General features: G+C 48.9%; 1 protein-coding gene across 1 annotated transcript in view; it reads left to right on the forward strand.

Moving 5' to 3' along the window:
* The first annotated feature begins 13,092 nt into the window (after nucleotides 1-13,092).
* SHMT2 (serine hydroxymethyltransferase 2 (mitochondrial)) overlaps nucleotides 13,093-14,017 on the forward strand; it is a 27,825-nt gene continuing 26,900 nt past the window's right edge. The window contains exon 1 of the mRNA XM_015410473.1: nucleotides 13,093-13,201. Within this exon, the coding sequence (XP_015265959.1) occupies nucleotides 13,169-13,201 (33 nt within the window). The 5' untranslated portion in view covers nucleotides 13,093-13,168. The remainder of the gene's footprint in view (nucleotides 13,202-14,017) is intronic.

A 14,017-nucleotide genomic window follows, 5' to 3' on the forward strand; every position in this document is an offset into this window, starting at 1 on the left:
TTCCCAGAGTGACTGGCCCAATAACACCCAGGGACTTCTGTGGCTGACAGGAAATTTGATTTTCTTCTTGCATTTTAAATACTATACTACACTAGCCAAAGTAAAACTACAGTAGTAACCCAGTCCAGTAATCTCTGAGATATGTCGCCATGATGGCTTAAAGCAGGGGTCATTTCCTGCAGGAGCGCACAGGAGTGGAGCTCCGGCAGTAAAGAGCCCAGGGGGCGGGCACATGCAACAAGCCCCACCCCCTGCTCCAAGCAGCCCTCAGTTAGAGCAAGAAGCAGCCAGGTAAGCTGCAGAGCCCCAGCCCCTCGGTCCAAAACAGTCCAGTGGCACCTTTAAGACCAAGTTTTATTCAAGCACAAGCTCTCCCTCCCCTGCGAGGACAGATCTGCACGTTCCCCCCCCCCAATAGCTAGCATCCAAAACAGTCCAGTGGAGCCTGAGCGGTGGGTGTTGCCTTCTGCCACACTTCCGGTGATGTCACAGGGTGTGGCATATGCAAATAAGTTATGCTAATAAGTTATGCTAATGAGCTCCTGCACCTCTTTTTCTACGAAATGACCCCTGGTAGGTGAGATGCAGCAGGCACAGAAGAACCGCACCGTTTCTCTGATAGTGGGGTTGACTTTGTGATGGCAAGTGTCCTGTGTTGATGCTCACCTAGTATGCGCTGTCCATCCCCACCTGCCACTGCGATTCGAGATGCAAAAGAGGTTCTGGTGAAATTGGCAATTGTGGAGGGGAGGCAGAGGTTTTGGCTGTAGTGGGCGTGGCCAACTCTGAAGCCAGCCGGAACTCCATTCCTGTGCGTTCCTGCCCAGAAATAGCCCTGGTCAGACCTTTGATTTATCAGTCAGTGTTTCCTAGTATAACAGTCCCTAAACATGCTTTGGTATGTTTTGTGCTTTCCATTTGCATCTTCCCCAGAGCAAAGAGCCAGTCCTAGCTTTCTTTCACCTCACTGGAGCAGTTGGTGTTTAAGAAGGCACCTTTTGTTACCAGATGTCAAGAAACTGAGTTCTTAGTGCAGTTTCTTGTACTATGTTAAACATTGGTTCAGGCTTCATTCTGAGCTAGGCCTGAAAGTGAGTTCAAACGGGAAACAACTGTGAAGATTCAGCAAGCTGACCTCACAGTCCAAGATAACATTTCCAGGTGCAAGGAGTGGAGCAGGGCTTATCTCCTTGCATCCCTCTTTGTTCCCAAGGCCAGTAGCCGGGTGTCTTGGTAACCACAGTTAATTGCATTCCATCCAATTAGTAGTCATGATCTACACTTGCAGAAATGAGGGAGTTATACTGCAGATAACTCCATCCTTTCCCTCTATTCTGACCCCCTCCTGGGTCATGTGCCTAGTAACAGGGTCACCTCATCAACTGACATCACCAGCCAGAGATCTGATTGGTCTAAGGGCCGCAGGCCACGTTGGATCTTTGGTCATAAGAAAGGTTGCTTTTGCAACCCAGAGTGTGGCTTTCTTTTGAAGCTATCATGCCTTGGTTGCTATATTAGAACCATCTGGAATGCTTGCTTGCTGTGGGTCTGGCACCCTGCCCGCCCAATGCTTACTCAGGACAGAATGGACTTTTGATTGCTGAATGTCTCCAGCTGAGAATAGGAACATCTGGTAATTTTGAACCAATGTTTTACTGTGTAGCTAGCCTCTTGAATTCATCTTTGTTGTTTTGATTCTTCCCTGCTAAAGTTCCTTTTGAAATATTCATGCACATTTTTAATAAATTATTTTAAATCACACTTGGGGTGTTTTGTCCTTCAGCTGACTTCAACCTAATTCCGGTACCTAGACCAAGTGCTCACCTACCAGCTTAATTGTTTTGTGGAAACGCATCCTGCAAGTGGCCTACCTTGCAGGGTTGACTTTCTTGTTCAGTCCTTGAAAGGTTAGAAGCTTGCCCCTTGGCTTCTGGCTGCTGGGACAGTGAAAGGGGCTGGGGGCAGCTAAGACAAGTGTGTGTGAGGAATTACACGGCCAGGGTTTTGTAATTTTGTGTTCTGTGGGCCCTTACTGATAATTAGGGTTGTCAGATCTGTGTTGGGAAATTCCTGGAGATTTGTGGGTGGAGTCTGGGGAGGGCTGGGTTTGAGGGACATTTGCTATAGAGTCCGCTCTCCAAATCTGCCATTTTCTGCAGGGGAACAGATTTCTGTTTTCTGGAGAACAGTTGTAATTCCAGGAGATCTCCAGGCCCAACCTGGAGGCTGGCAACCTTACCAACAATCCCTTGGACTAGTGCAAGGGTGGCCAAACTGTGGCCCGGGAGCCACATGTGGCTCTTTCACACATATTGTGCCGCCGCTCCCAGCAGGGCAGCTGGGGAAGCAAAGGGGAGGCATTTTTTTCTCCCTCCCTCCCTCCCTCCCTCCCGTCTATTTGCGCTCTCTCTCTCTCTCTGTGACAAATAAAAATCATTAGCAGACAAATAAATATCATTAGACAAATAGATATCATTATCAATATCTGTTTTTACCCCTTTTGTTTTTGTTTTTGGCAGTCTCATTTAATATTAATAAAAAAGCAAATTTGCATATTTTTAAATAAAGATGTGCATGTAATATTTGTTCATGTTCTGTGGCTCTCAAACATCTGACATTTATTCTATGTGGCTCTTACGCTGAGCAGGTTTGGCCACCCCTGGACCAGAGATTCAGGAGATCCACTGCCTATCTGATTAGCTCAGTGATCCCTAATATGGTGCCTTTTGGTGCCTTGATACCCACTGATGCACTCCCTGGTGCTACTGACTTGAGTCCTGGAGATCAAATACAAAAGGTGTTGAGTGGGATGGGGGGGGGGATCAAGGAATTTAGGGTCACTCCAGCGGAATGTCTGGAAAAAAGGGCTAAGCCCATCACTGCTAAATACTCTTTGCTTATACATAAAGTGCATGTCTTGGGCTTGGAACCCAGGTAGCACCCAGTGGAAGAATCAGTCTCCACTGAAGGAAGATGCTTGGTAGGGTTGACAGGGTGGCCCAGGTGGGAGAGTTTGGGGGTCAGGGACCTACCTGTCTGGCTTCCCCCAGAGTCATGACATCACTTCTGGTGTGAATTGGAAGTGATGTGAACACAACGGGGTAACACTCTAGTATGCACCTGAAACTCTATAGTTTTACCACAGATTGTAGGCCGAATGCTAGAGCGTCACCCCAGTGCATTGACATCACTTTTGGTACATGCTGGAAGTGATGTTGCAATGTTGGGGAGGGGGGATGACATCGTTTCCCCCCGCTGCCCTAGCAAGCAGTGTCAGGAGCATCAGGGTTGATATGATATTCAGTGGGAGATCACCAGGCCACTTTGGTGTAATGGTTAGGAGCGCAGATGGTGTAATGGTTAGGAGCGCTGACTATAATCTGGGAGAACTGGGTTTGATCCCCCACTTATCCTCATGAAGCTGCTGGTATGACCTTGGGTCAGTCATAAGTTCTTTCAAAGCTGTTCTCTCAAGGGCAGTTCTCAGGAGAGCTCTCTCAGCCCCACCTACCTCTCATGGTGTCTGTTGTGGGAAGGGAAAGGGACTTGTAAGCTGCTCTGAGACTCCTTCAGGTACTGAAGGGCGGGGCATAAATCCAATCTCTTCTTCTTCAGGCCCTGCCTCATGACATGACCAGGCCCAATCACAGAGGTCAGACGGCAACCTTTGATAATTCAAGAGTCAAACTGCATCAAAATTCCAAACAGGAGATCAATAAAGTGCCAGGGCAACAAAGCCCATTTGCTAATTAATGCTTGGTTTGGAATGTCCCAACAATTTACAAAACTTTCTAACATGTGATAGGCCCTACCCTATGGCAGTCATTTGGTGTTAAGACCCATTCAGCAGCAGCCATTTTGTGGTGGTGTCCACCAGTGCTCCCTCTAAGCTGCGGAGTCTTGTGAGCAAAAATTCTACTTTGTGAGCTACTGGTATTACAGTTGTGAGTGAGCAATTTGGCTACTGCATCAGTTAGTTTGCTCTGGAGCCATTCTTCCTGAGGTAAGATAAAAAACTACGAAGCGGAGGCTAAAAAAACTGTGAGCTAGCTCACACTAACTCAGCTTAGAGGGAACACTGGTGCCCACTACACTTTCTCAAGATTTCTAAAGCGCCACCAAGGCTCCACAAGATAGCAGAACACCAGGATTAAACAGCATCAGGCTAAATGGGACTAGGCTTGCCAACTTCCAGGTAGAGTTGCCAGGTCCCTACCTTTTCCTGCAGTGGGGAGAAGCTCCTCTCCATAACACACGTGCCACAATAGGATCACCCAGAAGTGACGTCATCGCACTAGGCATGTCTTCGGTGGGTTAGGGTTCTATCATACCATAGAACTTTCAGGCTGAATGCTAGAGCAGGTACCCGGCGTGTCACCAGGCTGGGCACTTTGGCCCGATCCAAGCACTTTGGGGGCGGGGTTCCCCCCACAAGCCGGATCCAGGCTGGCGGATCGGGGGCTCCTAAAGCAGGCAACCCCCCCCCCCGGGGGGATCTGGCAACCCTACGGTGGGGCCTGGAGACATCTCCCGGAATTACAGTTGATCTCCAGGTGACTGAAATCAGATCCCCTAGAGAAAATGGCTGCTTTGGATGGCGGCATTATATCCTGCTGAGGTCCCTCCTATCCCCATGCTCCACCCCCAAATGTCCCTACCTCAGAGTTCACCCAAGCACTTTGGGGGCGGGGTTCCCCCCACAAGCTGGATCCAGGCTGGCGGATCGGGGGCTCCTAAAGCAGGCAACCCCCCACCCACCCCGGGGGGATCTGGCAACCCTACAGTGGGGCCTGGAGACATCTCCTGGAATTACAGTTGATCTCCAGGTGACTGAAATCAGATCCCCTAGAGAAAATGGCTGCTTTGGAGGGCGGCATTATATCCTGCTGAGGTCCCTCCTCTCCCCATGCTCCACCCCCAAATGTCCAGTAATTCCCTACCTCAGAGTTCGCAATGCTATCAGTGCCAACAGGGCTTTTTTTTGTAGACAAAGCCCAGCAGGACCTCATTAGCATATTAGACCACACCCTGACAGCACCACTTATTAGCATATTATGCCTAACCCCCATGTTACCAGAAGTAACCTTTTGCTTCTTATTCTGTTTACCTTGTTTGTTGTCAAAATCCAGGGCTTTTTTAAAAAAAACAGGAACTCCTTTGCATGTTAGGCCACGCATCCCTAATGTAGCCACGGCCTATAGTTTCAAAGGAAAATCACACTACAAGACCCCAAAACGGTATTGATCTCTCTCTCCACTGGAGTGTCTTGAAGAGGCAAGATCCTGCAGATACACTCCCAGACTGAAGGCCTAGACTTTGCTGATTAACTTCCACGTTTCAGTATGTTGAACAGCTGTTTGGTGTTGACTCGCGCTCGGCACTTAGTTGAAATGCAGCCGTTTCCGGACAGGGGCAGCGGCATAACCAGTTATCAGCGACTGCGGCTTCGTGTGGGTATATCTGCCGGCAAGGATAGCGGATGCTTACGGAGCGAGAAAGCAATAATCCAAGTTGGGGTTGAGCCAGGGGGGTGTTGGAATTAAAGCCACAACTCTTGCAAGAAATGATCTTTAGTGGCTGGGATATGTTTGTGCAGTAACTACATCATAAAGCACCTTTCATCCCGAACAAGAGGCCCCTGGGGCACCTTAGTGTGAATCAGGCAGCGCGGGAACATAAGAGCTGCCAGACACTGTAAGACCAATGATCCATCTAACCCAGCATTTCAGTCTCTGGTGATACTGGAGGCTGGAGAGAAGAGGCGAGAGCTGGAATAGGACAATCGTGGAAACTATCTCTGGAAACTATCGCTGAAGTCCTGGCAAAGGACTTGGTCTTTTCAGAGGACAGAACTAGCAGTCCTTTTGTGCGGCTTCTGGTCCAGAGGCGTTATGGTGCTTTGATTTGCAGTGGACCCAGGCTAGGGAAAACCTCTCTTCTGCTGCTGGGAATTCACAGCCACTGGGGGCCTTCTAGGTTTGGCAGGTCCCCAGATATCTGAGACTCATGAAGTAAGGTCCAGTCAACTCACGGTCCAGAGAGGGGTAAATTTGGCTTCTACCATAGAGTTTTTGCCCAAATACCAGTGTCACCCCGATGTCTCAGATGTGATGATGTCGTCATGTGGGCAGTGACGTAGACACTTTACTGCACATCGGATGGATTTCTCTCTTTTGGGGGATAAGTTCTTTCCTGCCAGCCAGCTGATTGGCAGCAGGGAGGTGGGGCCTTTTGCCCAAATAATACCAGTGTCACCCCGACGTCTCAGATGTGATGTCGTCATGTGGGCAGTGACGTAGACACTTTACTGCACATCAGATGGATTTCTCTCTTTTGGGGGATACGTTCTTTCCTGCCAGCCAGCTGATTGGCAGCAGGGAGGTGGGGCCTGGGAGTAGGGGACTCCCCGCTCTACCATGGGGTCTGGCAACCCTACAAGCAAGTGGAGCAGCAAAAACAGGTATATAACCAGGGGTCATCTCCTGCAGGAGCACCCAGGAGCGGAGCCCCGGCAGTAAAGAGCCAAGGGGGCGGGCATATGCAACAAGCCCCACCCCCTGCTCCCAGGAGCCCTCAGTCAGAGCAAGAAGCAGCCAGGTAAGCTGCAGAGCCCCCCAGTCCAAGACAGCCCAGCGGCACCTTTAAGACCAAGTTTTATTCAGGCACAAGCTCTCCCTCCTCTGCGAGATCTGCACATTCCCCCCCACCAATAGCTATCCAAAACAGTCCAGTGGAGCATAAGGGGTGGGTGTTGTCTTCTGACACACCTCCGGTGATGTCAGGGGGTGTGGCATATGCAAATAAGTTGTGCTAATGAGTTATGCTAATGAGCTCCTGCACCTCTTTTTCTACGAAATGACCCCTGGATATAACCCATTCAGCATTGTTTCTGCATGGAAAAAGGGCTTGGTAGGGAGACGGCCCCCCCTCCCCCGGCAGCATTCCAAACCCAAACGGGCTCTCCTTTCTTTTAAAAAAGACATTATCCGCAGCTGCTGTGTGGTTGCAGGGAATTGGACCCAAGTCTTTAAAACCCTGAGCATTGGGTCTGGCCCCTAGTAAGCCCTCAGCTCTAGAGGTTCTCAGTCAGACAGAAGGACTTCTAAGCAATCTTGAGGGGGGGGGGCACCTCTCTTTTTAGAAAATAAGCTCTGGAGGGGGAATGTATGCGTTCCAGCTCCTCTCTCCGTTGCTTGCACCTCGGCTGAAGTACCATTAAAATGATGGATCGTATAGACTTATCATTAGGGCTGCAAATATTCATTGAGCAAAGCGGCGCTTGCAGATTAAAATTGTCTGAATAAAAGAAACAGACTGGCCCACAATGAGAATTATGAAAACTGTGTCATGTTACATTGAGATTCTGCTGTGTTGCAGGGCTTAATTGATTAATTGGTTGGTAAGTTAAAAGTCAGGCAACTTTAATCAGCCGAACACATGGCATCACTTGACAAGCAAGGGTTGTTATACATTAATTGCTTCCCTCCTTGAGTCCTTTTTCAAGGGAGATCCTGCAGAGACTCTGTGCCCTGCTTGTCCGCCCTCCAGGGCAACCGGTGGGCTGCCGTGTAAAAGAGGTTACTGGCCTAGTTTGGACCACTGGTCTGATCCAGCAGGGCTCTTTGGATGTTCTTAAACCAGGAGCTGCGGTGGCTCAAGTGCTTAAGACGCTGAACTGCAGGCTGTGGAAGGTTGGTTGTTGTGTCCACTGACCGCCACCTGAGGTCAGCACACACACCTGAGCTTCAGTCCTGGACAACAATGGGGACTAGGATCCTAGCCCTACACTGGGGAACCAATGGGAACCATGGCGGGAGATTCAAACCCACCAATGGTGACCAGGGGGGTGTCCCCAGGTTTGTATATAGTTGGCCTGCCGGCCGTTCGTTCCTTCTTCTTGTTGTGTACTGAATAAAGCGTGCTATGCACTAGCATTCAGCCAGAAACTCTATGGTACCAAGAAGATCCCGGGAAGGCGCCTCCATCCCCCCGCCTGCAGAAGGCAACCCTAATTAAACCACAGAGGGAAGGTGCAAGCCCAAGGACCCAATTCACCTCCCCAGCCTATTGTGGTTTGCTTGTGGTGTGTTTGAACAGAGCCCCTGTGTGACAGCACATCACAGGAGAAGAGCGGAAGTGAAAGGCGTGCTGCCTGTCTTTCAGGGAATCCTGATGGCCGTTAGTGACCTTCTTATTTAGGAGCCCCAGAACACAATGTGAAAAACACTGTGCCAGTCAAGCAAGCCATACATCAATCATAGATTCCATCCAGACAGCAATAGATTTGCATGGAACGGCATATCCAGCCTGCCTAGAGGAAAGGCATTTCTATCTCTCCACCCCTCCCCCAATTCCCCCATACAAGAAAAACTTACAAAACTTACAAAATATTTTTATTGGCCAAATGTCCACCCTTGTAGGGGGAAGCAGCCAATCCCAGCGGTTTACAGGTTCAGAGCAGTGACACCATTGGATCCCTCTATCACAAATCTCCGTAAGGGTTTTTTTCGGGTTTTTTTTTAAAAAAACCCCTAAATGAAAAAAGACACCGCTGACTCCTTTTCAGTATTGCTGCCGGGGCTAAAGAAGGCTTGGATCAGCAGAGCAAAAAATTAAAAATGAAAGATGGGCAAATTGCTAGGTCAGCAAATAAAATGCACACTTTTACTGAGAAGGGGATGGGGGTAGGTGGGAATCCTGAGTAAGCCACAGACTAGAATATTACAGCAGTGTTATCCCACAAGGCTAAAAGTGAAATTTGCAAACTTAATGTCAGATTCTCACCATCTGCTACACTGTTGATTAAAACTGCCAGTAGAAACGGAGAGGTATAAAACACGTTTGAAGACTACAGAGGAACAGAGGTTCAGCCAAGGTTATCATTTCAGGTTTCTGGTGAAGATGGGGTGGGAAAATGCTTGACAACAAGGTTCGAAGCCCTGGTCTTTGAAGAGTGGTCATGGCTCAGTAGTAGATCATGTGCTTTGCATGCAGAAGGTCCCGAGTTCAGTTCCCAGCATCTAAAAGGATTAGATATGCGATGATGTGAAAGACACCCACCAGCAGGGGTCGTTTCGTAGAAAAAGAGGTGCAGGAGCTCATTAGCATAACGCATTAGCATAACTTATTTGCATATGCCACACCCCCTGACATCACCGGAAGTGTGTCAGAAGGCAACACCCACCGCTCAGGCTCCACTGGACTGTTTTGGATTGCTAGCTATTGGGTGGGGTGAGGACATGCAATGGCCCAACTGAGGGCTGTTGGGAGCAGGGGGCGGGGCTGGTTGCATGTGCCCACCCCCTGAGTTCCTTACTGCCGGAGCTCCGCTCCTGTGCGCTCCTGCAGGAAATGACCCCTGCCCACCAGGGACCCCAGAGAAGTCAGAGTAGACTGCCAGTCAGAGTAGACAGTATTGACCCTGATAGATGAAAAGTCTGATGCAGTATAAAGTAGGTTCATGTGATGTTTTTATATATACACAGACACTCTTTTCAGAGCAATTGTTGGGGATATACTTTTAGTGCCTCATAATAACTATAGATATGAGTACTCCTTAGGAAACAGTTACCTGAGGACTAAAATAGAGTGAAGGATGTCTTCCGGCCTTCCTGGGATCGGTCCCCTCTGTGCAACTGGGGTGATAGGCTGAAGCTGAAGCACAGGCCTAGTTTTCAAGGAGATGGTGAAACACTCTGGGATTCATTGCTGAGAGCCGGTTTGGCGTAGTGGTTAAGAGTGGCAGACTCTGATCTGGAGAAACAGGTTTGATTCCCCACTCCTCCGCATGAATCCAGCTGGGTGACCATGGGTCAGTCCCAGTTCTCTCAGAGCTGTTCTCTCAGGAGCTGTTCTCTCATAGCTCTCTCAGCCCCACCTACCTCACAGAGTGTCTGTTGTGGAGAGAGGAAGGAGATTGTAAACCGCTTCAAGATTCCTTTACGTAGTGAAGGGCAGGGTATAAAACCAATCTCTTCTGCTCCAACTGATCTCCAGCTGACAGAGATCAGCTCTCCTGGAGAAAATGGCTGCTTTGAAGGTTGGATTCTATGGCATTGTCCCATAGTGAGGTTCCTCACCTCCCCTAACCCTGCCCTCTCCTGGATCCACCCCCAAAGCCTCCAGGTATTTTCCAACCCAGAGCTGGCAACCCTAAATCCATCTCATCTAACAATAACTGGCCTCCACTTACTCAAGAAGGGAATAGTTATTGTAAAGTTGTTACCTCTGGGTTGGGAAATTCCTGGAGATTTGGGGGTGCAGCCTGGGGTGAGTGGGGTTTGGGAAGGAAAAGGACCTCAGCAGGGTACATAATGCCATATGGTCCACCCTCCAAAGTAGCCATTTTCTCCAGGGGAACTGCTCTCCCCGGAGAACAGTTGTATTTCCAGGAGATACTGAGACCTCCACTTGGTGGCTGGGAACACTATTTGTTGACAGCTATGAAGACTGGCGATGGCGATGGCGAACCTAAACAGCATGATAAAAAGTAGAGACATCACCCTGCCAACAAAAGTCCGCATGGTCAAAGCAATGGTATTCCCAGTAGTCATGTACGGCTGCGAGAGTTGGACTATAAGGAAGGCTGAGCGCCGAAGAATAGATTCTTTTGAACTATGGTGCTGGAGAAGACTCTTGAGAGTCCCTTGGACTGCAAGAAGATCAAATCAGTCAGTCCTAAAAGTAATCAACCCTGACTGTTCCCTGGAAGGCCAGATAACGAAACTGAAGCTCAAATACTTTGGCCACCAAATGAGAAGGGAGCACTCACTGGAGAAGACCCTGATGCTGGGAAAGATTGAAGGTCAAAGAAGACAGGGACGGCAAAGGATGAGATGGTTAGACAGTGTCATAGATGCAACGAACATGAAATTGAGTGAACTTCAGAGGACAGCAGAAGACAGGAGGGCCTGGCGTGACTTGGTCCATGGGGTCACGAAGAGTCGAACTCGACTGTGCGACTGAACAACAACATGAAGACTGGATTATGGCTCTGGCCTATCCTGACAAGATAGATGTAAGAATTATTTGTGGGTGAAGCCATTTTGGCATTAGGGGGAAGCACTATATATTATTATCACTCATATTAGCCAGTCTCTTGATGCTGCAACAGTGCCATTCTGCCCACTGATGCCCTTCAGGTACACACCAGTAGGTCACTAGAGGGGCAGTATTCCAAAATTGTTGGATGCCAACCTCCAGGTGGGGCCTGGAGATCTCCCAGAATTACTTGTGATCTCCAGACTAGACAGATGACTTTCCATGGAGGAAATGGCTACTTTGGAGGATGGATTCTAAACCTTGGGAGTCCAAAGCATTATCCTCCCTTTAGGACCCTCCCAAACTCTGCCCTCTCCAGTCTCCATCCCCAAATCATCAGGAATTTCCAAACCCAAAATCGGCAACTCTATGCAAACCTAAGTTTTCTCATATCAGATTTCCCATTGGTTTGATCAGTTTTTATTTCATGCAAAGAAAGATCCATCTGGTATTTCCCAAAATAATTAAGGATTCATGGGCTACAGCAGGGGTGTCAAACATGTGGCCCCCGGAGGGCTTCTTCTATCAGGCCCGCAGTGGAACTGGCTGTCTTCTGCTTCTTCGTCCAGTTCTGCTGTGTCATCGTAGGTTTGCAGCTTACAGATACACACCTGGACAGCATACTCAAGATTGCAACAGCGCAGACATTTTGATGCAATAATTCAGAGCAAGAAGTGTCAGTTACCAGACACTGTTAAATAAACAAAATATTGCAACAGTGCTAATGTTTTAAGCATGTTTTTATTGTAAGTTAAAAAAACCCCTTTGTGTTTGTGCCCTTTACAAAGTTTATATCTCCACTACCTGGCATTGCATTTTATGACACACGTCTGTGGCCCAGCCCAACAAGGTCTCCTTTATGTCAGATCCGGCCCTCATAACAAATGAGTTCGACACACCTGGGCTACAGCTGTTGGAACACTTTCCTGGGAGTAATCCTTAGGAAATAAATGGGGCTTACTTCTGAGTGTTAGTTCTTTTCTTGTAACATTCTGGAGCAAGTTCTTTAGCCAGCAACTTCCTTTCCAGGCCAAGAAATGCTACACCTATTGGGTTTTTGCTTGTCTTAATTGCTGGAGCCACCCGGAGGGATAAAACCTGGTCAGTCCATTAAATGTGGGGTTGCCTGACTTTGGTTTTCCTCTTTTGGCAGGGCTCCTATTACTAACAGTTACAGGAAGAAATCAAACAGGTTCTGTCTCCCTCAACACTTACAAACTCAATAATGTTGGTTGCTGTTTAGTCGCACAGTCGAGTCCGACTCTTCGCGACCCCATGGACCAGCTCCCGCCAGGCCCTCCTGTCTTCCGCTGTCCTCTGAAGTTTGCTCAATTTCATGTTTGTTGCATCCTCAGTAGCATATTGGACACCTTCCGACCTGAGGGGCTCATCTTCCGGTGTCATATCTTTTAGCCTTTTGATACTGTCCATGGGGTTTCCTCTTGGCAAACATACTGGAGTGGGTTGCCATTTCCTTCTCCAGGGGATCACGCTTGGTCTGAGTTCTCTGCTGTGGCCTGTCCGTCTTGGGGGGCCCTTTACGGCCTTACTCACAGCTTCATCAAACTAGGCAAGCCCCCTCACCATGACAAGGCAGTGATCCATAATGCTACACCTGTTGAATTTTAACCTGTTATTCGGGCAGCAAAGCCTGATCACAGAAGAGCACAGCAATCGTCCGGCTGGCTCAGTGACACTAGCACTCCCGGTTTGGATATGCGGTCGGTGCAACATATTAACTTAATTTAGTCGGAATCTTATTGAAATTAATGGCAAAACTGTGCTTGGTTTAAATGAATTCTATCATCTTCTCACTCTTTATGCGTTCTGTCTCTCTTTCACTCACTTACCCACACACACAAAGAGAGAGCGAGCAAGCGACGCGTTTTTAAAGATCGGCGCAAGCATCGCTGCAAAAGGCACTGGACGCCTGCAGGCGCCGAGACCAAACTACATCTCCCGTGATCCCTTTTGCACCCGGTAGTAACCGGCAGTGGAGGAGGACGGGCCACGTGTTTCCCTTTCTCCAGCCCACTGCCTCCCTCTCTGATTTTCATTCTTGGGACTCCTTAAACGTTGGGCAACAGCTAGCCAAACAGTCTTGCACTTTCTTCTGCCTTAGGCTGTTATGCTGCCTTTTCCCTTTAGACATTTTGCGAAGGTAAGGCGTGAGTTGCGACTGACAGCGTTATTTTTATTGCAGGAAGACAAGGGGGGAAAGCGGCCAGTTTCTTTTGGACACCCAAGTTGGGTCCAGAAGGTTTGCAAGGGGGGGGGGGGGGGGGGAGTCTTTAAGTCACAGAGACAATTTCATAGAGATTTTTTTCCAGGCAAGGAGCCTGGGGATATCTTGATGGTGTGGGTGAGCTTTCTTTCTTTTGCAAAGTAGCAGGGCTGATTCAGCCCTTCCTCCTGTCCCCCTCTTTCCCCCCCACCCTCTTAATAGGGGTACCGAGGCCTATGAAAATGCCTGCTTCCTATCGCTCCCCACTACGCACAGTGCCTGTACCAGAAAATAAAGTTTCTCCATTGTAAAGCTCAATCCCGGATGATGCCGGTCTCTCCCTCTGTTTTCAATGGGAGCATTAAGTTGTGCAACTTTAGCAATGCGAGCGTCTTGGGTAAGGAGTTCATACCCGCCTGGGGGTTATAGCAAACGGATGCGATCGCGCCGACAGATCCTGGGTGCCATTCTGCGGCTCAATTATTATTTAATTCTGGCTAATGGCTCTTGGATGCGGCGCGAAAGAGTTATCTCCCCGTTCAAGACTGAGATGCCATTATCTGCTGAAAACCCTTCCAAAGCAGTCACGCTAGGCTGACTTTTATAGGCTAATTTTTGCAAGCTTTTCTCGCTCCCGCTCTCTCGGCGCTGTCCTATCTGACATTGCAGCTTTTGGGGGGCGGGAGGCCTTACGAAAGAGGCCTTCGGAGCTGGGTGAGCGAGCGGAGGTGAGAAAGAAAGAGAGGAAGGGAA

This window comes from Gekko japonicus, unplaced genomic scaffold (assembly GCF_001447785.1).
Source record: "Gekko japonicus isolate JY-2015 unplaced genomic scaffold, Gekko_japonicus_V1.1 scaffold2127, whole genome shotgun sequence".
Taxonomy (NCBI): domain Eukaryota; kingdom Metazoa; phylum Chordata; class Lepidosauria; order Squamata; family Gekkonidae; genus Gekko; species Gekko japonicus.